Here is a 25963-nt window from a genome sequence, read left to right as displayed (position 1 = left end):
GGCTCGGGAGTTTCCAACAGTACGTTGTTCACCCATATACCTCAAATTACATAATAGTTACGATTTTCTTTAACATCGGATGATTCTTTTTGGTAGACTCTGTAAAATCAATCGGGCTCTGAGCTCATTTACAAAATGGTTCAAATGGCTCTGAGAACTATGGGACTTAACTTCTAAGGTCATCAATCCCCTAGAACATAGAACTACTAAAACTTAAAAAACCTAAGGACATCACACACATCCGTGCCCGAGGCAGGATTCGAACCTGCGACCGTAGCGGTCGCGCGGTTTCAGACTGTAGCGCCTAGAACCGCTCGGCCACACTGGCCGGCGTTCATTTACACTTCAAGATAAAAAAAAGGATGGAAATCGATAGTTGTGATGTACAAATACAGAAAAACAGATGACTAAAATTGTTGTCATCGGTGGCTCTTTTACAGCACATCAGTACGCCGACGATATTCTACGCCCCGTTTCGTTGCTTTTCAAGGCAATCCATAATGGGCCTACTTTTCACCAAGATAATGCTGGCCTGCACATGGTGAGTGATTCTGCTGCTTGTCTTCGTACTTGTCGAACCCGACATGGGCCAGCAATGTCGCCGGCTCGTTCCCCAAATGAGAACGTTTGGAGCATTATTGGCAGGGCCCTCAACCATGTCGTGATTTTGACGATCTAATGCGCCAATTTGAGAGAATTTGACACAAATTGCTCAGAAGGAAATCCAGCAACTCTATCGTTCAGTGTCAAGCCGAATAGCTGCTTGCATAAGGGCCAGAGAAGGACAAACGTGTTATTGACTTGGTCAGTTGTTGAAGCTCTTGTCTTGAATAAATTATCCAATTTTTCTGAACTTGTAATCATTTGTTTCAGAGTGTAGAATGAGATTTACCTTAAAATATCTGCGTAAGTATATCCTCTTCCGTTTTACCACCAGCAACTGATGCAAGCCGGTTTAAAGCAATGTACACGTAAATGAAAGTCTCTGGATCTCTGTCTGACCATTCGGATTATAACAGTGTTTATTTCACCGTTTCGATCACAAATGTTATCTTTATTTACTATTCGGTTCTCTCCGTAAATCACAAAAGATTTTGTAGCCTCTGTGATGTCTCAGTTCAACTGCCGTTTAACTGCACCTAATACACGAACTGCAGCATCTGATCATAGATTTTTAAGGGAAACGAAATAGGGCAAAAGAAAATAAATAACTTTTGTGGTCCAGACGGTACACATAACTGTTATGAATAATGCATCGCAAGGTACAATGTCAGAGTAAAAAATCGTATCCAGTAAAATACCGTAGTCTGTTTAATGTAAAATGCAATGGCGGTTCCTATTCATCCTTGCCCATCTTAATTAGTTTTAAGCTTCTGTTGCCTATGATGTAAACGTAAAGTAAAAATGTAGCGTTCCTTGGGTCCACGCTTTTCTGGTAACTGTCGGATCGTGCGGAAAAGTTTTTTGAATGATAATGAAACTTCATTACAACGTATTGACAGCTAATGTAAAGAAGCTATAGTATTGACTCAGCTTCAGTTCGAGACGAAAGCCGTCTGTTAAGAAACGTCTTCTGGGGCCATTACAAGCAACTAGTTGCCCTGTTTAAATTGTAGATTGCTGTTTCATGCTATTATAAGCTGAATTGTTTCCTTTTATTAATGTAATAATCACTTGTACAATTCTTTGTATTTTTGGTGTATCCGCCTGTTTATATATTGTTAATCATTGGAACTTAAGAATCACCAGCGAAGCTACCCTGGTTCTAACATAAAATGGTTGTATGAAGACTATTGCGCGCCTATATGGATATTGTAGTAGGGCCAGTGGCCGCGCGAACTGAGATGACAGTTGTATGGGCTGGCATTTTCAGAACTCGTGACCAGCGCCGACTTGTTGCTGGGTGCCTTATCAGCTTATTGTAGAGGACCTGACTGGTTCTGTAGGCACATTTGTTTTGTTGTACATTTTTGGCAGTTATTTATGTTATTGTAGTGTTTCATTATCAAAGCAGTTATGGCCTAAGTAAATAAAATTTTTCGATCTTTACGTAAAAGTTGTTTATTTGGTTGCTAACACTTTCACTCCCAGCTCGTCGCTACTTTTCAGCTGGACGCTAAATGGGCACTGCAGACAACGCGTATTAACTTAAAAAATGGTAGAGCAGAACAAAGTTCGGAAATGAGTCTGGGGGCGCTAGCGTCTATGGCGGTAGCATAAGAAAAATACAGCGCACCAGCGGGTTCCGCTCGGTCTATGAATTAAACGGGCGCTTCAGCGCATGTCCTACCCATATGTTGCGAAAACAGCAGCGTAGCTTCATATTTGTATGAGAGTGCCCTGAAAAGCAATGCCTTCGAATTTTTATTCTGTTTCTGAATATCGGTTGAGGTATTATATGTCATTTGTATTACAAGGTCGACTTTCGCGCTTCGTGTCGCGCTTGGTAGCCGCGTAGTCTATGGCTCCTTGCCACAGTTCGCGCGGCTCGCCCTGTCCGAGGTTCCTCCCTCGGGCACGGGTGTGTGTGTTATTCTTAGCGTAAGATAGTTTAAGTTGCATTAAGTAATGTGTAAGCTTTAGGACCTGTGACCTCAAAAGTTTGTTCCACACAGAACAAACAAATTTCCAAATTTTTTTCCCCACTTCGTTGATGTAAACTACAAGCGTCTGCCGCTAGAGCGTGTAAGATGGCGGTTTGTAAAGTAACTGTGTCGGTGCATGAGAAACAGCGTGCTGTAATCACAAAGCTGAAAGACAGAGTTCGTTTACATATGGGGTACCACTTCGTTTACCATGACTTTACCAGACCACACACGAGGGCTGCGATGTCTGCAACAGTCAGACGCCTTGGGTTCACTGTCATCGATCATCCCCCATACAGTCCCGACTTGACCCCATCCGATTTTCATTTGTTTCCAGGACTTAAAGAACATCTTCGAGGGCTTCCCTTTGATAGTGATGCAGCGTTGGAAGCAGAGATGTGATTGTAGCTCTGTAAATAAATTCAAACCTTCTGCATCGACGGTCTCTCGTTGGGAGAAATGTTTTCGTCACCAGGCCAACTGTGTAGAGAAATACATATGTTGACGTGACTAATAAGGATGTGTAATTTTAATAATGTTTGTTTTATTTCAAAAGGTTTACGAGTTTTCACGCCCTCGTTTTATCACTGCCACGTTGCCGTTTTCTGAACGGTTTCATCTTCTCGTCCACTAAATGTAGATGGTATCTGTTTTTTCGGCCATGTCCGAAAGAACACATACCATCTTCATAGAGATAAGGCTAACCGGTCAATGATCTTCTTCAGTGCGAATGCACTCACATTGCCCGAAGTTTTACGGGAATCGGTAGATTGACTGCCGCGAGTAATGAGCATAGCGGGGAGAGTCACTACATGTGTAGTGTGTGGACAATAAGTTGTGAATGTGGGTCTCACGGGGAGCATACCTGAGATTAGTCCCTGCAGTCGCACTGTCTTCTGTGTCCTCGCTGGCTCTGACGGGGGCGTACAATTTCACCTGTCCCCGTTGATATTCAATGCTACTTATAATCCGCCTTCACTGCAGAAATGTTTATTCACATGACGGGTTTAGGTTCCTCTAGAACCATCTTCCGATCTGCAATTTCGGTTACAGGAGTGACCAGTCCACCAACACCATCTTCACACGCTGCTTCACATGTAAAAGGCTAAAGGTCTGGATTTCATTGTAATTTAATTCTCGCACTTGTCAGCTCTTGCAGTCTGAATGATATTTTTCCGAAAGCCGGATGCTATGGCGCCAGACTCATACATTCTACACACCAACGTGAATAGTCGTTGTGTTGCCACTTCCTCCAATGATTTTAGAAATTCTGATGGAATGTTATCTATCCCTTCTGCCTTATTTCATCTTAAGTCTTCCAAAGCTCTTTTAAATTCTGATTCTAATACAGGGTCCCCTCACTGTTCTAAATCAATTCCTCTTTCCTCTTCTATCACATCATACAATTCTTCCCCCTCATCGAGACTTCCGTTGTATACCTTCTACCTATCCGCTCTCTCCTCTACATTTAGCACTGGAATTCCCGTTGCACTCTTAATGTAACCACCATTGCTTTTAATGTTACCGAAAGTTGTTTTGACTTTCCTGTATGCTGAGTCTGTCTTATGACAATCATTTCTTTTTTCGATTTGTGCACATTTCTCATGCAGCCAATTTGTCTTAGCTTCCCTGCACTTTCTATTTATTTCATTCCTCAGATACTTGTATTTCTGTATTCCTGAATTTCCCCAACATTTTTGAAGTATTTCTTATGTTACTCATGGTTTCTTCGGAGTTACCTTCTTTGTACCTATTTGTCTTACCAACTTCTGTGATGGCTCTTTTTAGAGATGTCCATTCCTCTTCAACTGTACTGCCTACTGAGCTATTCCTTATTGCCAAATCTATAGCCTTATAGAACTAGAAGCGTATCTCGTCATTCTTTAGTACTTATGTATTCCATTTCTTTGCGCATTGATTCTTTCTGACTAATATCTTAAACTTCAGCCTGCTCTCCTTCACTATTATATTGTGATCTAAGTCTATATCTGCTCCTGGGTACGCCTTAGAATCCAGCATCTGACTTAGGAATCTCTGTCTTATCATGATGTTATCTAACTGCAATCTTCCAGAATCACCCTGCCTTTTCCAAGTATACCTCCTCCTCTTGTCATTCTTGAACAGAGTAATCGCTATTGCTTCCTGAAACTTGTTACACAACTCAGTTAGTCTTTCTCCTCTCTCATTCCTTGTCCCAAGCCCATATTCTCCTGTAACCTTTTCTTCTACTTCTTTCCCTACAACTGCATTCCAGTCTTTCATGACTATTAGATTTTCATTTCCCGTTACATACTGTATTACCCTTTCAATATATACTTTCTCTATATCTACATCTTCGGCTAGTGACTTCGTCATGTATACCTGAACTATCGTTGTCGGTGTTGGTTTGCTGTCGATTCTGATAAGAACAACCCTATCACTGAGCTGTTCACAGTAACACACTCTCTGCCCTACCTTCCTATTCATAACGAATACTATTCCCGTTATACCATTTTCTGCTGCTATTGATATTACTCTATACTCATCTGACCAGAAACCCTTATCTTCTTCCCTTTTCACTTCACTGACCCCCACTATATGTATATTGAACCTTTTAATTATCCTTTTCATGTTCTCTGGTTGCCCCACCACGTTCAAGCTTCTGGCATTCCACGCCCCGATTCGTAGAACGTTATCCTTTCGTTGATTATTCAGTCTTTTTCTCATGGTCACCTCCCCTTTGGCAGTCCCCTCCCAAAGATCCGAAAGGGGGACTTCTTCGGAATCTGTTGCCAATGGAGAGATGATCATGACATTTTTTTCAATTACAAGCCGCATGTCCTGTGGATACACACTATGTGTCTTTATAGCAGTCGTTTTCATTGCCTTCTGCATCCTCATGCCGTTGATAACTGCTGATTCTTCCGCCTTTAGGGGCATTTTCCTACCCTTGTCCGCTCCTCCGCCCTCTTTGACAAGGCCGTTGGGAGAACGAGGGTGACTTCGTATACCGGAAGTCTTCGGCCGCCGACGCTGATTATTATTCCAAATTTAAGCAGTGGTGGGATTCAAACCCGGGACTGAGGACGTTTTGATTACTAATGAAAGACGCTACCCCTAGACGACGGGTACTACGCTTCATTTAGTCACTGTAAATACTATTGGTACGTTGCTTACAGTCCAATGTGGCATAGATAGCCGTCTATCTGTTTTACAGAGCGGTCAAGCCTCAGACCTCTGCGTCCCGTGATAATGGGCGGACGTCTAACAACTTGTCACCTTCTCGTGGCTTCGCTGTCCTTCAACCACATTCCATTGACGCTCACGACAGTGGCATAAATGGGCATAAACACAGCCGACCAGGTTCGCCGTTTCCGAAACGTTCGTTCCCATGAACGCGGACGCAACAGTTTTCTCTTGACGAAAGGCACTTATGTCAGTGGATCGCTCCATTTGCAGCTGGTAGTGTTGCTATTATGATTTCGCACTTGTTCAAATGGTTCAAATGGCTCTGAGCACTATGGGACTTAACATCTGTGGTCATCAGTCCCCTAGAACTTAGAACTACTTAAACCTAACTAACCTAAGGACATTACACACATCATGCCCGAGGCAAGATTCGAACCTGCGACCGTAGCAGTCGCGCGGTTCCGGACTGAGAGCCTTAACCGCGAGACCACCGCGGCCGACCATTTCGCACTTGTGCCTGCTCAGATTACGTTCATTTGCTACCTCGTCAAGTGCGTCCAGGGGGAGGGGTGAGGAGTGCTAAGAATGTTTTGGCTCGTCAATGTACAGCAAACGTGTCTGGCGTTAATTTTTCCGCGTCCAACATGACTTCGTCCAGTTTGTGTATGGAACTGGGGTATCTGAAAAGCTAAATAAATAGTACTTCTCCCGCCTTCGTGAGCTGAGGGCACCTACAGAAGGAATAAGACACAAATATTTAGCGCAAGGTCTTCGGATCCACACTAATGAGGCAATACACCTCTGAAACCTTGGCCGTTTTCAGGGTACATGACGTCAATACCTATGCCACTCCCACATCCACTGTCATAGTGAAAACATCACGCTCTTATTGCCTACATCGGACTATAGCAGTACTCACAGACCAGTAGATTCCTCACCTTCCCCGGTTCTGCTTCCTACGGCTGAAAAAGCCATTACGTCTCTGGTGAACCACTTATTTTCACACGTAATATGTTATTATTATCTGAAAGATCGTATAAACACTGCGATCGAACGATCGAATTACGGCAAACTGTCACCTGAGCCACAGCTGCAGGATGAAGACAGAGCAACGAATCCAAGTGGGCATCTGTTTCCTGTTCTAGTGCTCTCTGCGCTCTCACGAAAGATCTTGCCGCGTTGCGAAATCATACCGCCTACGTACCAGACATCGCCTCCCTGTCCCATTACGATTTGTAAAATAACGCACAAAACTGTACAAACGTGGTTACACTACTTTGTACAACATTTCTGTAATTTCCGGTAAACACTTACTGCCACACAAGTCCTCGTACTTTCAAATACTTATTGTAACCTTCTTTCTAAATTACTGCTCCAGCCCGCGGTCAGCATTTGATTTGAATTATGTACTGTACATAAGAACAAAATGTAGATGGACTCTAATTTTTATAATACATTATTTTTTCTTTTAATTTACTTCGTATTTTTATTGTTCGTGGGTATGCGCATTTTATGATGCTGTCCTTAAAACACCTTCATCTACGGTAGCACAAAAATTCGCACTACATGGAGTCTTCTACTCTGCAGTCGGCTGGGACTGTGAAGATTCCTGGGCGATCGGAACAGACCGGATCTTAATTTTCGCGTAACTTTCTCACAGACGAAGCTGTCAAAGCACGATCCGTCGTCACAGCTTAACTTCTGCTGGTACTTTTCTCCTACTTCCCAAATTTCACAGAAGAGCCGGCCGAAGTGGCCGTGCGGTTAAAGGCGCTGCAGTCTGGAACCGCAAGACCGCTACGGTCGCAGGTTCGAATCCTGCCTCGGGCATGGATGTTTGTGATGTCCTTAGGTTAGTTAGGTTTAACTAGTTCTAAGTTCTAGGGGACTAATGACCTCAGCAGTTGAGTCCCATAGTGCTCAGAGCCATTTGAACCATTTTCACAGAAGATCTCCTGCATTCCTGGAAGGAATGTTACTGCGGAGAAATGGTACGGCCACAAACTAGATGGGTGTTCTGAGATTGATTACGTCATTATGCAACAGAGTACGTGTTGTTTTCAAAGCTTTCGTCGGTTCAAATCTACGTGCAACACAGGCGCCTGTAATGCGCCAAACCGTCTTCAGCCCGAAAAAAAGTTCATCACTTCTTTATATCGCCTCCTCTTCTTATCGATTTTTGTGTGCTAGAGGAATGAAGAGATAAAGTTGTTTATATAGTTTCCTTATACTTTTCTTTTAATTTTATGGATATGTGATACCTGATGCTTAAGAAAAGCTGTGTCCTGTCAAGTCAGTGAGTGTGCAATGGCGATTACTGAATCGCGGCGTGTGGCGAAGTAAACATATACGATGCAGCTGGCCATTACGAACGTTTGCCGGCAACTGCAAAGAAGAAACACTTATTGTTAAAGAGACAACTAATGTGATATGTTTGTTCGCAGATAATGGTTCTTGGCCTGTTCTCTGAGAATTTCAGTAGCAGTATCAGAGTATTGTTCGAGTATTAAGCATCGAGAGAGATTATCTCAAAATACGATGAGATTGGCTCACACGTACGATACATAAATTAGTCTACAATGCGGATAGAACTCAAATGTGTTCAAAGCATTTATAAGTCGGTTAGAAAGGTACTTTGAGAAGGTTATCTGCTTGTGCAGAAAATAACTAGTTCCCCGATTTTGGTAGAACGCAGAGGCGCCAGGTACGCTATAGGAAAAGCTCCAATTTATTGAGGTGTGAGATTAGTTCCTTCTAGTTGTGAAAGTCACGCGGTGTTAGGCGAACAGTGATTCAATATTTCTGTGAGATTTTCCGCTGGCTGATGTAAGTGAAGAGAAGTGTTCACACAGAGTCGTTAAGTAAGTTGTTATGTGGTTGAGGATTAAAGCCCGCACTAAAGGACAGCAGCGTTGCATTGTGTTATTGTGGTTGCATAGGTGTACGCAAGCACTAAGGAGTAGTGACATAGCGATATTTGGGCTAGGATTTATTGTGTGACTTCGGCATTAGCATCGCAATATAGTCAATTCTGGAAATCTCGTTGGATACACTGAATGTGCAGTCTACATTAAAGAGAACGGTCGTCGTACGTAATAGTTATTTACTGAGAAACAATCGGAAGTTTACTAGGAATGTGATAGCTTTTCCCTTTGGCACTAAAAGACACGTAAGAACCATTTAAAAGAGAACCCGCTAATTCACTATGAAATAGTTCATCGAGTGCTGTGTTTTGTGTTTTAAATATTAGTGATCCGCAGCTCGTGGTCGTGCGATAGCGTTCTCGCTTCCCACGCCCGGGTTTCCGGGTTCGATTCCCGGCGAGGTCAGGGCTTTACTCTGCCTCGTGATGAATGGGTGTTGTGTGATGTCCTTAGGTTAGTTAGGTTTAAGTAGTTCTAAGTTCTAGGGGACTGATGACCATAGATGTTAAGTCCCATAGTGCTCGGAGCCATTTGAACCAATATTAGTGGGTCGCGGAAGTCAACACCTGAAGTGGTGGGGCTTTGTCTGGTTATTTGAAGTTCGTATACCTGAAAAGTGGCGGGGACACTCAGGGTTATTGTTTCAATTTTTTTTTACACTTCTGAATAGTGGGGCTTTGAATAGCGAACAAGGGCTCGAAAAATAAAACGCTGACTTGAACCTGTAGGTGATTTAATTGCAGGAAATATAGAAAACAGTTGTAAACTGAAAACGTCAGTACCCGACTTGTCCTTTATCCCCAAACTATTGCAAGAAAAAATAATCAAAGGCTTCTTTGAAAGCAGACTAATATCTCGAATAAATCTTTTCTGAATAAAGTAAATCCAAAGACCACTACAGTAAAAGACTTGAATATAGGTAAAAGCAAAGTTCAAAGAAATTAAAGAGAAGGAATGGTATTTTTCAGTGAACAACTTGCAACGAAAAGAAGAACAGTTAATCTTCAGACAAGGAAAACAAGTTTGCGTGTTATGAAAAGGTGATTAATTATAAATGAAAAGTTATTGCATTTAACTCTGAAAGGTTGAGATCAACGAAATAGTTCATTGTAATAAAATTTCAATAGTGTCAAGTATATTGTTGCAGCAGGGCGCTACTTATAGAGCTTATCGTTGATTGGCAACGAGACATAAACAATATAAAAATATGTCTTTGCCATGTGAACGTGTTCTCCGACTTACGTAAAAAATTATAACGTTCACACTGATAGGTTGAATACACGATTATTCGCTGAAACTTTAAAACAGTAGGGACTACAAGAGACAATAGATCTATATAATGTATTCCTCAGTTATGTACGATAGCATCGATTCTGGTACGTACGCTGTTGAGAGTTATCAGAGTACACAGGATAAGCTTACAATAGCTTACTGTTATTGGTAAAGTAAACACATCATTCCTACTGGCTGGTTCAAATCGCTCTGAGCACTATGGGACATAACATCTGTGGTCATCAGTCCCCTAGAACTTAGAACTACTTAAACCTAACTAACCTAAGGACATCACACACATCCATGCCCGATGCAGGATTCGAACCTGCGACCGTAGTAGTCGCGCAGTTCCGGACTGAGCGCCATAACCGCTAAACCACCGCGGCCGGCCATCATTCCTACTCCCCGTAGACTCTCGCATTTAGTATTTTTCTGGTGACTGATACTAGCTTTGGTGGTAGTTTGTCTATTGAACCTAGTGAAGCCTGATAGTAAGATATGTTGTTGTAATTAGTATCCAGGTAGCTACCACTTACCCCATTATACCACGAAAAGTGTTATTGTGTCCATCCCTTAGTACACAGTAATGTCATAGTGAGCTGTAGTTTGATTTATAGCGTGAGAAGCTGAATTTCAAATCTTACGCGAGATCGTTGTGTTAGTACGGACGATTATTTCAAATCACACAGATGACGCGGTTGAGTGTAAGCAAGGTCTTCTCGGTACAACTTATTGTAGTATTACGAGAGTGAGCTACAATGTCTGACGTTGCTTTTCACCTAGATATAGCAGTGCCGTTAGAGACTACTGAGCTACGGAATTACATCAACCCCTCGTAAGGAAGTTCCGCTTTCGAATCCCGGTCCGGTTAGGAGCCATAATCTCCCAGAGAAATTGATAGCTGTCACTAACTCCTCTCTTCTCACACTTATTATATGTTGTTGTTGTTGTGGTCTTCAGTCCTGAGACTGGTTTGATGCAGCTCTCCATGCTACTCTATCCTGTGCAAGCTTCTTCATCTCCCAGTACTTACTGCAACCTACATCCATCTGAATCTGCTTAGTGTATTGTTCTCTTGGTCTTCCTCTACGATTTTTACCCTCCACGCTGCCTCCAATGCTAAATTTGTGATCCCTTGATGCCTCAAAACATGTCCTACCAACCGATCCCTTCTTCTAGTCAAGTTGTGCCACAAACGTCTCTTCTCCCCAATCCTATTCAATACCTCCTCATTAGTTACGTGATCTACCCACCTTATCTTCAGCATTCTTCTGTAGCACCACATTTCGAAAGCTTCTATTCTCTTCTTGTCCAAACTGGTTATCGTCCATGTTTCACTTCCATACATGGCTACACTCCATACAAATACTTTCAGAAACGACTTCCTCACGCTTAAATCTATACTCGATGTTAACAAATTTCTTTTCTTCAGAAACGATTTCCTTGCCATTGCGCCTATATTTTATATCCTCTCTACTTCGACCATCATCCGTTATTTTACTCCCTAAATAGCAAAACTCCTTTACTACTTTAAGTGTCTCATTTCTTAATCTAATCCCCTCAGCATCACCCGATTTAATTTGACTACATTCCATTATCCTCGTTTTGCTTTTGTTGATGTTCATCTTATATCCTCCTTTCAAGACACTGTCCATTCTGTTCAACTGCTCTTCCAAGTCCTTTGCTGTCTCTGACAGAATTACAAACTCATCGGCAAACCTCACAGTTTTTACTTCTTCTCCATGAATTTTAATACCTACTCCGAATTTTTCTTTTGTTTCCTTTACTGCTTGCTCAATATACAGATTGAATAACATCGGGCAGAGGCTACAACCCTGTCTCACTCCCTTCCCAACCACTGCTTCCCTTTTATGCCCCTCGACTCTTATAACTGCCATCTGGTTTCTGTACAAATTGTAAATAGCCTTTCGCTCCCTGTATTTTACCCCTGCCACCTTCAGAATTTGAAAGAGAGTATTCCAGTTAACGTTGTCAAAAGCTTTCTCTAAGTCTACAAATGCTAGAAACGTAGGTTTGCCTTTTCTTACTCTTTCTTCTAAGATAAGTCGTAAGGTTAGTATTGCCTCACGTTTTCCAACATTTCGACGGAATCCAAACTAATCCTCCCCGAGGTCCGCTTCTACCAGTTTTTCCATTCGTCTGTAAAGAATTCGCGTTAGTATTTTGCAGCTGTGACTTATTAAACTGATAGTTCTGTAATTTTCACATCTCTCAACATCTGCTTTCTTTGGGATTGGAATTATTATATTCTTCTTGAAGTCTGTGGGTATTTCGCCTGTGTCATACATCTTGCTCACCAGATGGTGGAGTTTTGTTATGACTGGCTCTCCCAAGGCCATCAGTAGTTCTAACGGAATGTTGTCTACTCCCGGGGCCTTGTTACGACTCAGGTCTTTCAGTGCTCTGTCAAACTCTTCACGCAGTATCTTATCTCCCATTTCATCTTCATCTACATCCTCTTCCATTTCCATAATATTGTCCTCAAGTACATCGCCCTTGTATAAACCCTCTATATACTCCTTCCACCTTTCTGCCTTCCTTTCTTTGCTTAGAACTGGGTTGCCATCTGAGCTCTTGATATTCATACAAGTGGTTCTCTTCTCTCCAAATGCCTCTTTAATTTTCCTGTAGGCAGTATCTATCTTACCCCTAGTGAGACAAGCCTCTACATCCTTACATTTGTACTCTAGCCATCCCTGCTTAGCCATTTTGCACTTCCTGTCAATCTCATTTTTGAGACGTATGTATTCCTTTTTGCCTGCTTCATTTACTGCATTTTTATATTTTCTCCTTTCATTAATTAAATTCAATATTTCTTCTGTTACCCAAGGATTTCTATTAGCCCTCGTCTTTTTACCTACTTGATCCTCTGCTACCTTCACTACTTCATCCCTCAGAGCTACCCATTCTTCTTCTACTGTATTTCTTTCCCCCATTCCTCTCAATTGTTCCCTTATGCTCTCCCTGAAACTCTCTACAGCCTCTGGTTCTTTCAGTTTATCCAAGTCCCATCTCCTTAAATTGCCGCCTTTTTGCAGTTTCTTCAGTTTCAATCTGCAGTTCATAACCAATAGATTGTGGTCAGAATCCACATCTGCCCCTGGAAATGTCTTACAGTTTAAAACCTGGTTCCTAAATCTCTGTCTTACCGTTATGTAATCTATCTGATACCTTTTAGTATCTCCAGGATTCTTCCAGGTATACAACCTTCTTTCATGATTCTTGAACCACGTGTTAGCTATGATTAAGTTATGCTCTGTGCAAAATTCTACAAGGCGGCTTCCTCTTTCATTTCTTCCCCCCAATCCATATTCACCTACTATGTTTCCTACTCTCCCTTTTCCTATTGACGAATTCCAGTCACCCATGACTATTAAAATTTCGTCTCCCTTCACTACCTGAATAATTTCTTTTATCTCGTCATACATTTCATCAATTTCTTCATCATCTGCAGAGCTAGTTGGCATATAAACTTGTACTACTGTAGTAGGCATGGGCTTTGTGTCTATCTTGGCCACAATAATGCGTTCACTATGCTGTTTGTAGTAGCTAACCCGCACTCCTATTTTTTTATTCATTATTAAACCTACTCCTGCATTAACCCTATTTGATTTTGTATTTATAACCCTGTATTCACCTGACCAAAAGTCTTGTTCCTCCTGCCACCGAACTTCACTAATTCCCCCTATATCTAACTTAAACCTATCCATTTCCCTTTTTAAATTTTCTAATCTACCTCCCCGATTAAGGGATCTGACATTCCACGCTCCGATCCGTAGAATGCCAGTTTTCTTTCTCCTGATAACGACGTCCTCTTGAGTAGTCCCCGCCCGGAGATCCGAATGGGGGACTATTTTACCTCCGGAATATTTTACCCAAGAGGACGCCATCATCATTTAATCATACAGTAAAGCTGCATGTCCTCGGGAAAAATTACGGCTGTAGTTTCCCCTTGCTTTCAGCCGTTCGCAGTACCAGCACAGCAAGGCCGTTTTGGTTAATGTTACAAGGCCAGATCAGTCAATCATCCAGACTGTTGCCCCTGCAACTACTGAAAAGGCTGCTGCCCCTCTTCAGGAACCACATGTTTGTCTGGCCTCTTAACAGATACCCCTCCGATGTGGTTGCACCTACGGTACGGCCATCTGTATCGCTGAGGCACGCAAGCCTCCCCACCAACGGCAAGGTCCATGGTTCATGGGGGGGACTTATTATATAAAGCATTTGAATATCCGAGTAACCTTTGGCTTCAATACATTTATAGTTTCACTTTTTGTCGGTAAAGAAGCACTGCATCTGAATCAGCTTCACTGAATTATTATCACAAATACTGTTGTCTGCTCTTTGCGAGCCTAATATTGGCAATGCGGACAATATTAATTGTGTCTTCAGACTTCTCGAAGGTGATGCAGTAACCTACAATAAAGTAATATCTGAAAAGAAGGTGCACAAATATTCAGTAATACCTTTGTAAGATTTCAAAGTGGAGCAAAGATTGGCAACTTGCTTTAAATGTTCAAAAACGTGAAATCGTGCCTTTACCAAAACGAAAAATAGTCATATCATATAATATCAACGAGTCACAGTTGGAATTATACGCTGACAAATCCAAATCGCTCATATTTTTACATCACAGCTTACAGTGAGGTGAGAAATGTCATGGGAAGCGATATATCTACATATACAGATGACGGAACTATCGAATACAGAAGGTACAAAAGAGCAGTCATTTGTACTCAGATGATACATGCGAAAAGATTTCTACAGGGAAAAGATTTCTAACGTGGTTATGGCCGCACGATGGTAATTAACAGACTTCAAGGACGCAATGTTAGTTGGAGCTAGGCGTATGGGAATTACAGTTCGGAAATGTTAACGAATTCAGTATTCTGAGATCCACAGTGTTAAGAGTGTGCCGAGAATACCGTATTTCACGCATTACCTCTAACCACTTAAAGTAGTAAAGGAGTTTTGCTAATTGTGTAGTGGTCTTCAGTCCTGAGACTGGTTTGATGCAGCTCTCCATGCTACTCTATCCTGTCCAAGCTTCTTCATCTCCCAGTACCTACTGCAACCTACATCCTTCTGAATCTGCTTAGTGTATTCATCTCTTGGTCTCCCTCTACGATTTTTACCCTCCACGCTGCCCTCCAATGCTAAATTTGTGATCCCTTGATGCCTCAAAACATGTCCTACCAACCGATCCCTTCTTCTAGTCAAGTTGTGCCACAAACTTCTCTTCTCCCCAATCCTATTCAATACCTCCTCATTAGTTACGTGATCTACCCACCTTATCTTCAGCATTCTTCTGTAGTACCACATTTCGAAAGCTTCTATTCTCTTCTTGTCCAAACTGGTTATCGTCCATGTTTCACTTCCATACATGGCTACACTCCGTACAAATACTTTCAGAAACGACTTCCTGACACTTAAATCTATACTCGATGTTAACAAATTTCTCTTCTTCAGAAACGATTTCCTTGCCATTGCCAGTCTACATTATATATCCTCTCTACTTCGACCATCATCAGTTATTTTACTCCCTAAATAACAAAACTCCTTTACTACTTTAAGTGTCTCATTTCTTAATGTAATCCCCTCAGCATCACCCGATTTAATTTGACTACATTCCATTATCCTCGTTTTGCTTTTGTTGATGTTCATCTTATATCCTCCTTTCAAGACACTGTCCATTCCGTTCAACTGCTCTTCCAAGTCCCTTGCTGTCTCTGACAGAATTACAATGTCATCGGCGAACCTCAAAGTTCTTATTTCTTCTCCATGGATTTTAATACTTACTCCGAATTTTTCTTTTGTTTCCTTTACTGTTTGCTCAATATACAGATTGAATAACATCGGGGAGAGGCTACAGCCCTGTCTCACTCCTTTCCCAACCACTGCTTCCCTTTTATGCCCCTCGACTCTTATAACTGCCATCTGATTTCTGTACAAATTGTAAATAGCCTTTCGCTCCCTGTATTTTACCCCTGCCACCTTCAGAATTTGAAAGAGAGTGTTCCAGTTAATGTTGTCAAAAGCTTTCTCTAAGTCTACAAATGCTAGAAACGTAGATTTGCCTTTTCTTAATCTTTCTTCTAAGATAAGCCGTAAGGATGGTATAGCCTCACGTGTTCCAACATTTCTACGGAATCCAAACTGATCTTCCCCGAGGTCCGCTTCTACCAGTTTTTCCATTCGTCTGTAAAGAATTCGCGTTAGTATTTTGCAGCTGTGACTTATTAAACTGATAGTTCGGTAATTTTCACATGTGTCAAAACCTGCTTTCTTTGGGATTGGAATTATTATATTCTTCTTGAAGTCTGTGGGTATTTCGCCTGTCTCATACATCTTGCTCACCAGAAGGTAGAGTTTTGTCAGGACTGGCTCTCCCACGGCCATCAGTAGTTCTAATGGAATGTTGTCTACTCCCGGGGCCTTGTTTCGACTCAGGTCTTTCAGTGCTCTGTCAAACTCTTCACGGAGTATCTTATCTCCCAATTCATCTTCATCTACATCCTCTTCCATTTCCATAATATTGTCCTCAAGTACATTGCCCTTGTATAAACCCTCTATATACTCCTTTTATTGCTATTTAGGGAGTAAAATAACTGATGATGGTCGAAGTAGAGGGGATATAAAATGTAGACTGGCAATGGCAAGGGAATTGTTTCTGAAGAAGAGAAATTTGTTAACATCGAGTATAGATTTAAGTGTCAGGAAGTCGTTTCTGAAAGTATTTGTATGGAGTGTAGCCATGTATGGCAGTGAAACATGGACGTTAACTAGTTTGGACAAGAAGAGAATAGAAGCTTTCGAAATGTGGTGCTACAGAAGAATGCTGAAGATAAGGTGGGTAGATCACGTAACTAATGAGGAGGTATTGAGTAGGATTGGGGAGAAGAGAAGTTTGTGGCACAACTTGACTAGAAGAAGGGATAGGTTGGTAGGACATGTTTTGAGACATCAAGGAATCACAAATTTTGCATTGGAGGGCAGCGTGGAGGGTAAAAATCGTAGAGGGAGACCAAGAGATGAATACACTAAGCAGATTCAGAAGGATGTAGGTTTCAGTAAGTACTGGGAGATGAAGAAGCTTGCACAGGATAGAGTAGCATGGAGAGCTGCATCAAACCAGTCTCAGTACTGAAGACCACAACAACAACCTCTAACCATGGAAAACTCAATGGCCGACGGGCTTCACTTAACGACCGAGAGCAGCGGCGTTTGTGTAGAGTTGGCATTGCTAACAGTCAATCAACACCGCGTGAATTAACTGCAGAAATGAATGGTAGACGTACGGCCAACATATCCATTAGGACAATGCGACGAAATTTGACTTTATTGGGGTATGGCACCAGACGACTGACGCGAGTGGCTTTACTAACAGCACGGTATCACCTGCAGAGCCACTCCTGAGCTCTTGACTATATCCATTAGACCCTAGACCACTGCAAAACCGTGGCGTTGTCAGATGAGTCCCGATTTCAGTTGGTAACAGATGATGGTAGGGTTCGACTGTGGTGCGGACACAACGAAGCCATGGACTCAGGCTGTCAACAAAGCACTGTGCAAGCTAGTGCCGGGCTCTGTGATGGTGTGTTTACATGGAATAGACTGGGTACTGGATGTGTTCGGATACTTGCAGACAATTTGCAGCCATTCTTGGACTTCATGTTCGCATATAATGATGGAAATTTTGTGGAGGACAGTGTGCCATTTCACTGAGCGACATTCATTCGCGATGGTCTGGTGAACATACTGGATAATTCGAGGCAATGATTTAGCCGCCCAGATCGGCCGACAGAATCTTATTGAACATTTATGCATCATAGTCGAGAGGTCACTTTCTGCACAAAATCCTGCCCGTGCAACATCTTGGCAATTAGGGACGCAAGGCAATTAGAGGCAGCATGGCTCAATATTTCTGCAGGTGACTTCCAGTAACTTGTTGAGTCCCTGCCATGTCGTGTTGCTGCATACGCCGGGCCAAAGAAGGCCTGACACGATGTTAGGAGGTGTAATGTCTCTGCAAGAGAGAAAATCCGCCTCGGGCCCTCAAGAGTACAGAAAATTGTAAATGATCAACTCGTGCAAATACCTGGATGTAACACTTTGCAGGGATATGAAATGGAACGGTCACATAATCTCAGTCGTAGGGAAATCAGGTAGCAGACTTCGATTTACTGACAGACCACTAGGGAAGCCCAATGAGTCTACAAAAGAGACTGCACAAAAAACAAAACAAAAAAATCGATCAAATGGCTGTAAGCACTATGGGACTTATCATCTGAGGCCATCAGTCCACTAGACTTCGAACTACTTTAACCTAACTAACCTAAGGACATGACACACATCCATGCCCGAGGCAGGATTCGAACCTGCGACCGTAGCAGCAACACGGTTCCGGAATGAAGCGCATAAAACCGCTCGGCCACAGCCACCGGCCATAAAAAAACACCTGTGTCGCATATCCTAGAATATTTCTTAAATGAGTGGGTGTCCTTTCAATTACGACTAGATGAGCAGTACGAATAGTACCAGATTTCATTGACCCATGAGACAAAGAACAGAACTGGCAGACATCCGAAGACAGACACTGCCCCGAGAAAGCCCACTTACAAAATTTTTCCGTCGCTCCGTACGTGAATGGGAGTGGAAGAGATTTCACCATTCCCTCCAAAGATGTGTTATAAATCCAACATTGTCTGCAGCTTGAGGATTTATTAAGGAAATCGGGTTTTATGTAACGTTAAACATGTAGTTCCTAACGGGAAGAGATAACAGAACTACGAACCGTGTAAGTAACGTCACATGTCTAATTGGCGTGCGCTTTTGGTTTTCTATAGGTGTACAGTATAAGCAGTCACGCTGGTAACCTTTTCGAGATCAAATTGATAGCAGAGGGGCGGGACTTTCTAAATGCATTGAAGACTGTGCATTCGCTAACTTCATCCAGCACAGTGTTTTACAAAGATTGTTGTGACACCGATTAGTGTGACATTCCGTATTGTACGGCATCTTTACAAGACGACATTTGAATGCTTACTGTCGTGGACGGCTCGAAGTTGGTCAGTGCCCCCACTGTTGCCACTGTAATTGTTGCGTGCAAAAGAGTCAACTCTCGATTTAAAAAAGGCCGCTCAAGATTCAGATGCAGTGCGAAAGCTGGCTAATAGTCTTAAACGGACCACCACACCGCAAGAGGATCTAAAAGTAGCCCGAATGGTGAAAAGGGCCAGACACCTCACTCCTAGGCACATCGTAGAAGATCTTGCAACCACTACCGCCACACATGTCTCTGCCAGAACCATCTCTAGGAGACTGAATCAGGTCGGATTGCATGCTTAGAAGCCTGTTAAAGGTATCCTACTTCGACCACGCCATCGTCGAGAAAGAATTCGTTGGTGTAGAGAGCATCTTAGTCGGCGATCTCTGACGATCCTGCTTCTTGGTGGCAAGTGCTTCTGGCCACAGAAAGTTCATGAACCTTACTAGTATGACCTAGACACAAAAAATGGATCCAAACACTATGGGACTTAATATCTGAGGTTATCAGTCCCCTACACTTAAACTACTTAAACCTAACTAACCTAAGGGCATCACACACATCCATGCCCGAGCCAGGATTCGAAACTGCGACCGTAGCAGCAGCGCGGTTCCGGACTGAAGCACCTAGAACCGCTCGGTCACAGCGGCCGGCTGATCTAGACACCATGCCATGAGCAGCCATTATGCGCAATGACCGAACAGCCCTGTCTGTTTTTGCGCAAGGTATCCTTATAGCACAGCGGTTCTGCAAGGAGATTATTCTGGAATATAGTGCCTGGCCACATAGGATCTCTGAGATGCCGAACACAATGGCAAGTGATGATGGTGGATGTATTGAATGGCCTGCGTACTCCCAAGCCCTAAACCCTATAGCGCATTCCTGGGATGCTCTTAGCAGCCGTGTTTCTCATTTAACATCTCTCCCCGAGCCGTGCTAGAACTGAAAACCTCCCAGAGAGAGGGGAGGACAATATCAGCTAAGAAGTTCCCAACAGTTAGATACAGACATGAACAACAAGTGCAAGATGTGTATTAGTGCCCGTGGAGGCCACATTCCTTACTGAGAGTCCTATATCGACATTTATGTTGGGAGTCTGATCTGTCACAAACAAGAAAGTTATCCTGCATTCCCATGTGGTGAAATCTGTACCATTTTTCGTTATAAATAAGTCATTCCTTCTCTGTTACGTATATAATGTTTTTCATGTCGTCTATAGTTGCCTGTGATTATTTCTGTCCAACAATTTCCCTGCTACTTAGCAGCTATCAAACAGTTTACTTTCATACAATGATACACTCGAGCCAAATACAGGGTGTCCCACTCAAACCTCTCCGAAGGACCCAGGATAGAAAAAGCAAGTAGATACGACAATGAAAAATGCACCGCATTTTAGAGCATCTCAAACAATTTATATTCGTGCGTCAGAAGTGCCATGTATCGTCGCCAGAGTGCAGCATGGTCGCATGAAGTTAAAATGGCGACTCCACAGCAGCGCGCGCAAGCAGTAGCTTAGATTAGATTAGATTAGATTAATACTAGTTCCATGGGTCATGAATACGATATTTCGTAATGATGTGGAACGAGTCGAATTTTCCAATACATGACATAATTAGGTTAATTTAACAACATACTTAAGTTAATATAACAACTTTATTTTTTGTGTTATTTTTCCTTAATTTATATCTAAAAATTCCTCTATGGAGTAGAAGGAGTTGTCATTCAGAAATTCTTTTAATTTCTTCTTAAATACTTGTTGGTTATCTGTCAGACTTTTGATACTATTTGGTAAGTGACCAAAGACTTTAGTGCCAGTATAATTCACCCCTTTCTGTGCCAAAGTTAGAATTAATCTTGAATAGTGAAGATCATCCTTTCTGCTAGTATTGTAGTTATGCACACTGCTATTACTTTTGAATTGGTTTTCGTTGTTAATAACAAATTTCATAAGAGAGTATATATACTGAGAAGCTACTGTGAATATCCCTAGATCCTTAAATAAATGTCTGCAGGATGATCTTGGGTGGACTCCAGCTATTATTCTGATTACACGCTTTTGTGCAATAAATACTTTATTCCTCAGTGATGAAATCCCCCAAAATATGATGCCATATGAAAGCAATGAGTGAAAATAGGCGTAGTAAGCTAATTTACTAAGATGTTTATCACCAAAATTTGCAATGACCCTTATTGCATAAGTAGCTGAACTCAAATGTTTCAGCAGATCATCAATGTATTTCTTCCAATTTAATCTCTCATCAATGGACACACCTAAAAATTTGGAATATTCTACCTTAGCTATATGCTTCTGATTAAGGTCTATATTTATTAATGGTGTCATACCATTCCCTGTACGGAACTGTATGTACTGTGTCTTATCAAAATTCAGTGAGAGTCCGTTTACAAGGAACCACTTAGTAATTTTCTGAAAGACAGTATTGACAATTTCATCAGTTAATTCTTGTTTGTCAGGTGTGATTACTATACTTGTATCATCAGCAAAGAGAACTAACTTTGCCTCTTCATGAATATAGAATGGCAAGTCATTAATATATAATAAGAACAACAAAGGACCCAAGACTGACCCTTGTGGAACCCCATTCTTGATAGTTCCCCAGTTTGAGGAATGTGCTGATCTTTGCATGTTACGAGAACTACTTATTTCAACTTTCTGCACTCTTCCAGTTAGGTACGAATTAAACCATTTGTGCACTGTCCCACTCATGCCACAATACTTGAGCTTGTCTAGCAGAATTTCATGATTTACACAATCAAAAGCGTTTGAGAGATCACAAAAAATCCCAATGGGTGGTGCTCGGTTATTCAGATCATTCAAAATTTGACTGGTGAAAGCATATATGGCATTTTATGTTGAAAAACCTTTCTGGAAACCAAACTGACATTTTGTTAGTACTTCATTTTTACAGATATGTGAAGCTACTCTTGAATACATTACTTTCTCAAAAATTTTGGATAAAGCTGTTAGAAGGGAGATTGGATGGTAATTGTTGACATCAGATCTATCCCCCTTTTTATGCAAAGGTATAACAATAGCGTATTTCAGTCTATCAGGGAAAATGCCCTGTTCCAGAGAGCTATTACACAGGTGGCTGAGAATCTTACTTATCTGTTGAGAAGAAGCTTTTAGTATTTTGCTGGAAATGCCATCAATTCCATGTGAGTTTTTGCTTTTAAGCAAGTTTATTATTTTCCTAATTTCAGAGGGAGAAGTGGGTGAGATTTCAATTGTATCAAATTGCATAGGTATGGCCTCTTCCATTAACAGCCTAGCATCTTCTAATGAACACCTGGATCCTACTATATCCACAACATTTAGAAAATGATTATTAAAAATATTTTCAACTTCTGACTTTTTGTTCGTAAAATTTTCATTCAATTTGATGGTAATACTGTCTTCCTCTGCTCTTGGTTGATCTGTTTCTCTTTTAATAATATTCCAAATTGTTTTAATTTTATGGAATATTATTAAAAGAGAAACATGTCAACCAAGAGCAGAGGAAGACAGTATTACCATCAAATTGAATGAATGTTGTTTGCAGATACAAAAACGGCTATAATGTGCAAAGAAATTATCGTCGTGTGTTTAAATGTGATCCACCTGATGTGAAAACAATTAAGGAATGATACATTGAGGAAAGATCTCTTAATACATTAATTTACATTCGTTTTTAACAATTTCTTCGTTTTATGGAACGCTTTTCCTTCTATTCAGTTATATATTTTATTTTTAGTACTTCATTGAGTGATGCAAATCCTACAGCATCATCAGTTTTAAATTGTTTGCATTCTTTCATCACTGTTCTACCTTAGTTGAATTTCATCTCATAACCTCTTTTCAAGACACAGTCCATAACACTTAACTAATATTTCCTGTCTTTTTTCGTCTCTAACATATTGGCAAAGCTATTAGCCAAACCAATAGGATTTATTTTTTCTTCGTGAAATTAAGAATCTTTCTTACTTTCCATTTCCCTGATTTATCTACGTACAGATTGGATACTATTGGTATATTGTAAACCTTGTCTCGTTCCCTTCTTGTCTACTGCTTTTCTTTTAAATAATAATATCAGATATTACGAAGCTAAGGGAAGTAAACGCAACAATGAAACACTTTTTTTTAGGTTTTCTTTATTTTAGTGAAGGAGTAGAAGTACAGGAAGACATTTCAGCCCAGGAGAGCAGCCTTAGCGTGGAGGTGGGCGGCGGCGGCAAGAGCACCGGGGGCGGCATAGGCCAGAGGGGCGGAGGCGGCATACGCCACAGCAGGGGCGGCGTAAGCGCGGGCGGCGTAGGCGAGGGCGGCGCCGTTGATGACGGCGTCGCGGGCCTGAGTCTGGGCGACGGCGGTCAGGTGGGCGGCCCTGGTGGCGGCGACGGCAGGAGTGTCCAGCAGGTAGCCGTCGGAGCGCACCGCGACGGGGGCGGGGCCGTAGGCGGCGTAGCCGGCGTGCACGGGGGCGGCCACCACCGCGGGGGCGGCGTAGGCAGCGGGGGCGACGACTGCGGCGGGGGCGGCACCCAGGTAGCCAGGGGTAGCCACTGCCACGGCCAGGACGGCGCTCAGAACGATCTGTAGGGCAAATGCCAAATGATGATGATAGTTGTCAATTACAGTACACACAATGTACGTCTTCACAGTACAGAAATAGAATGAATGCAGACTAGTTACTGTAGCAGTACTTACCAGGGTGTTCATGGTTGTGAGGGTGGTTGCTGCTGCTGCTACTGCTGCTGCTGAAATGTGCTTTCTGTATGCGTGTCGCGCTATATATAGGGAGTCGGACTGCGACGCGTCATGACGTGTGAAAGTAGCGGGCCTCGGTCGCCCGTCCTTGCGTGGGGGCCACACCTGGGCGTTGTCTTAGCGCGGATATCCTCCAAAAGACGTATGACCCCCAGTAATTTTCCTCCTGATAGCGTTTCGTACATTGCTAGACGTCGCTTGATGGCTGATAATACGAAGTGCGGTCGCTGGGATGATGAAAGGTAGCTGAGAACACACGTTCCATCGCTAGTGGAGTCATAATAAATGGGATGGTTCAAATGGCTCTAAGCACTATTGGGCTTAACATCTGAGGTCATCAGTCCCCTAAGACTTAGAACTACTTAAACCAAACTAACCTAAGGACATCACACACATCCATGCCCGAGGCAGGAATCGAACCTGCGACCGCAGCAGCACCGCCGTTTCGGACTGAATCGCCTAGAACCCCTCGGCCATAGCGGCCGGCAATAAATGAGAACTTGTAACAAATGTAATAGTATGGATATCCTTACAAAAGAAACGGGAATTTGCCGGAAACGATATAGGGAAACACAGAAGAGGTAAATCAGCCAGTGGAACGGGAATTTCAAGCCGAATACGCGTTATATTATTAATTGCTAGAGACGCTCATTCTTAAGGCAATCGTTTTATTTAATTGACGCAGTTCCAATGTCGGGCACACATTATCTTTTAGGACTGCCATTCGTTTTATATACAGTGAACTTCAGTGGACCTTTTTTATTGTAATTTTTTTAGGATAAGTATCCAGGAAGACCCTGGGTTCCTCTGACAAAGCCTCGGAGTCTTTCAGGGACATTTTCTGAGAAATTTGATGTAAGTGACCCACAGTTTCCGGTGGCTCGTTACAGAGTAACAATTTTTTTCGATTTGTTTCCAAATTACATTTGTGTCTACAGAAATACATTCACAAGAGTGAATAATTCTCTTTTATAACATCATCGAAACGTACAACACAGAACCGAATAATGTGACAATCCTCAGATAGATATAAAGACGGTGTAACGTGATTACCGTTGCAGCACGAACTGCTCAACATAGCACTGCAGTGCGTTTCTTTCACTGTAGTCAGCGAACCCATTTACGAGGCACATGTAGACGAACTCATCTTTAAACCTATCCATTATTCTGTGTATCACTGTTACCTAACAACTAACAGTGTTGGAAAAGCGAACACTAGACAGAACTGAGCAGTACTGACTGCCACATATGGACCGAGAAAGGTGGCACCGTGGCAGACACACTGGACCTGCATATCGGAGGACGACGGTTCAAATCTGTCTGCAGTCATCCATATTTAGTTTCTCCATGATTTTCCCAGATTTCTTCAGGCAAAGTCGGGGATGGTTCCTTTTAAAGGTCACGACCCATTTCCCTCCCCGTCCTTAAGTTCACTTCCTTGTGTATCCTCTTGAAAAAATCGATTTTTTTGTTTGTCACCTTAAAACAATGTTCCATTTTTTTTTAATAAAATGACATTTAAAACAACTAAGTCGGACATCGGGAAATTATTTGAAAATGAATTTAAAGATCTCTTTGTGTACAGCCACTCCCACGTCCCCGCTGCTTTCACACGTCAAATGTTGTCATTAGACTTTTATTCGAGAAATATATACGATACAACATGTTACTCGAATTAGCAGCCCTGCTAGAAGAAATACTTTGGCATAGTTTATGTTATACCTTTATATTTTTGGTTTTCGAGCGTCGTTTTGCTTGTAAACGTTTCGGTAGTTTCAGTTTTTGATATTTTGTCATTCTCGAAGGTTATTATTCCCCCAAAAAGTATTTTGGTACACGTGTGAAGTTCTAGAGTTGCCAGGAATACATTATGGATTCAGTACGAGGCAATCACTGGTGGCAGTTGATTCCATGAGAGGGGCAAAGCTGGTAACTTCATCCTTAAGGATACAAAAAGAGGCCAACATAATATGGAGAAACAAGGAAATGAAGTGACAAGATGAGAAATTTATAAACTAAGAAGATTACGCAGCTGGAATGTATTAAGAAAAACAGAGGCGCTCCGTAGATCAAATACAACTTTGCATTGAATATCGCGAGAATTTAATTTTTGGCATATTTGTTGTATGAAAAAAATGTATTTGACCTAGAGGTTTGAAATTTTTTGGGATTTTCCAGGATA

At 42.0% G+C, this 25963-nt stretch overlaps 1 protein-coding gene across 4 annotated transcripts in view; it reads right to left on the bottom strand.

The window, feature by feature from the left end:
• Positions 1-23131: 23131 nt before the first annotated feature.
• LOC126473804 (cuticle protein 16.5-like) overlaps positions 23132-25963 on the bottom strand; it is a 275913-nt gene continuing 273081 nt past the window's right edge. For 2 of the 4 annotated variants that reach the window (XM_050101102.1, XM_050101103.1), the window contains exon 4: positions 23134-23388. In XM_050101102.1, coding sequence (XP_049957059.1) covers positions 23203-23388 — 186 coding nt within the window. In that variant the 3' untranslated portion in view covers positions 23134-23202. Of the gene's footprint in view, positions 23431-25963 lie in introns of all 4 variants that reach the window. The other 2 variants (XM_050101106.1, XM_050101101.1) reach the window with 2 other exon arrangements.

Source organism: Schistocerca serialis, chromosome 4 (genome assembly GCF_023864345.2).
Source record: "Schistocerca serialis cubense isolate TAMUIC-IGC-003099 chromosome 4, iqSchSeri2.2, whole genome shotgun sequence".
Classification (NCBI taxonomy): domain Eukaryota; kingdom Metazoa; phylum Arthropoda; class Insecta; order Orthoptera; family Acrididae; genus Schistocerca; species Schistocerca serialis.
This window is presented reverse-complemented; position numbering and strand designations above follow the sequence as displayed.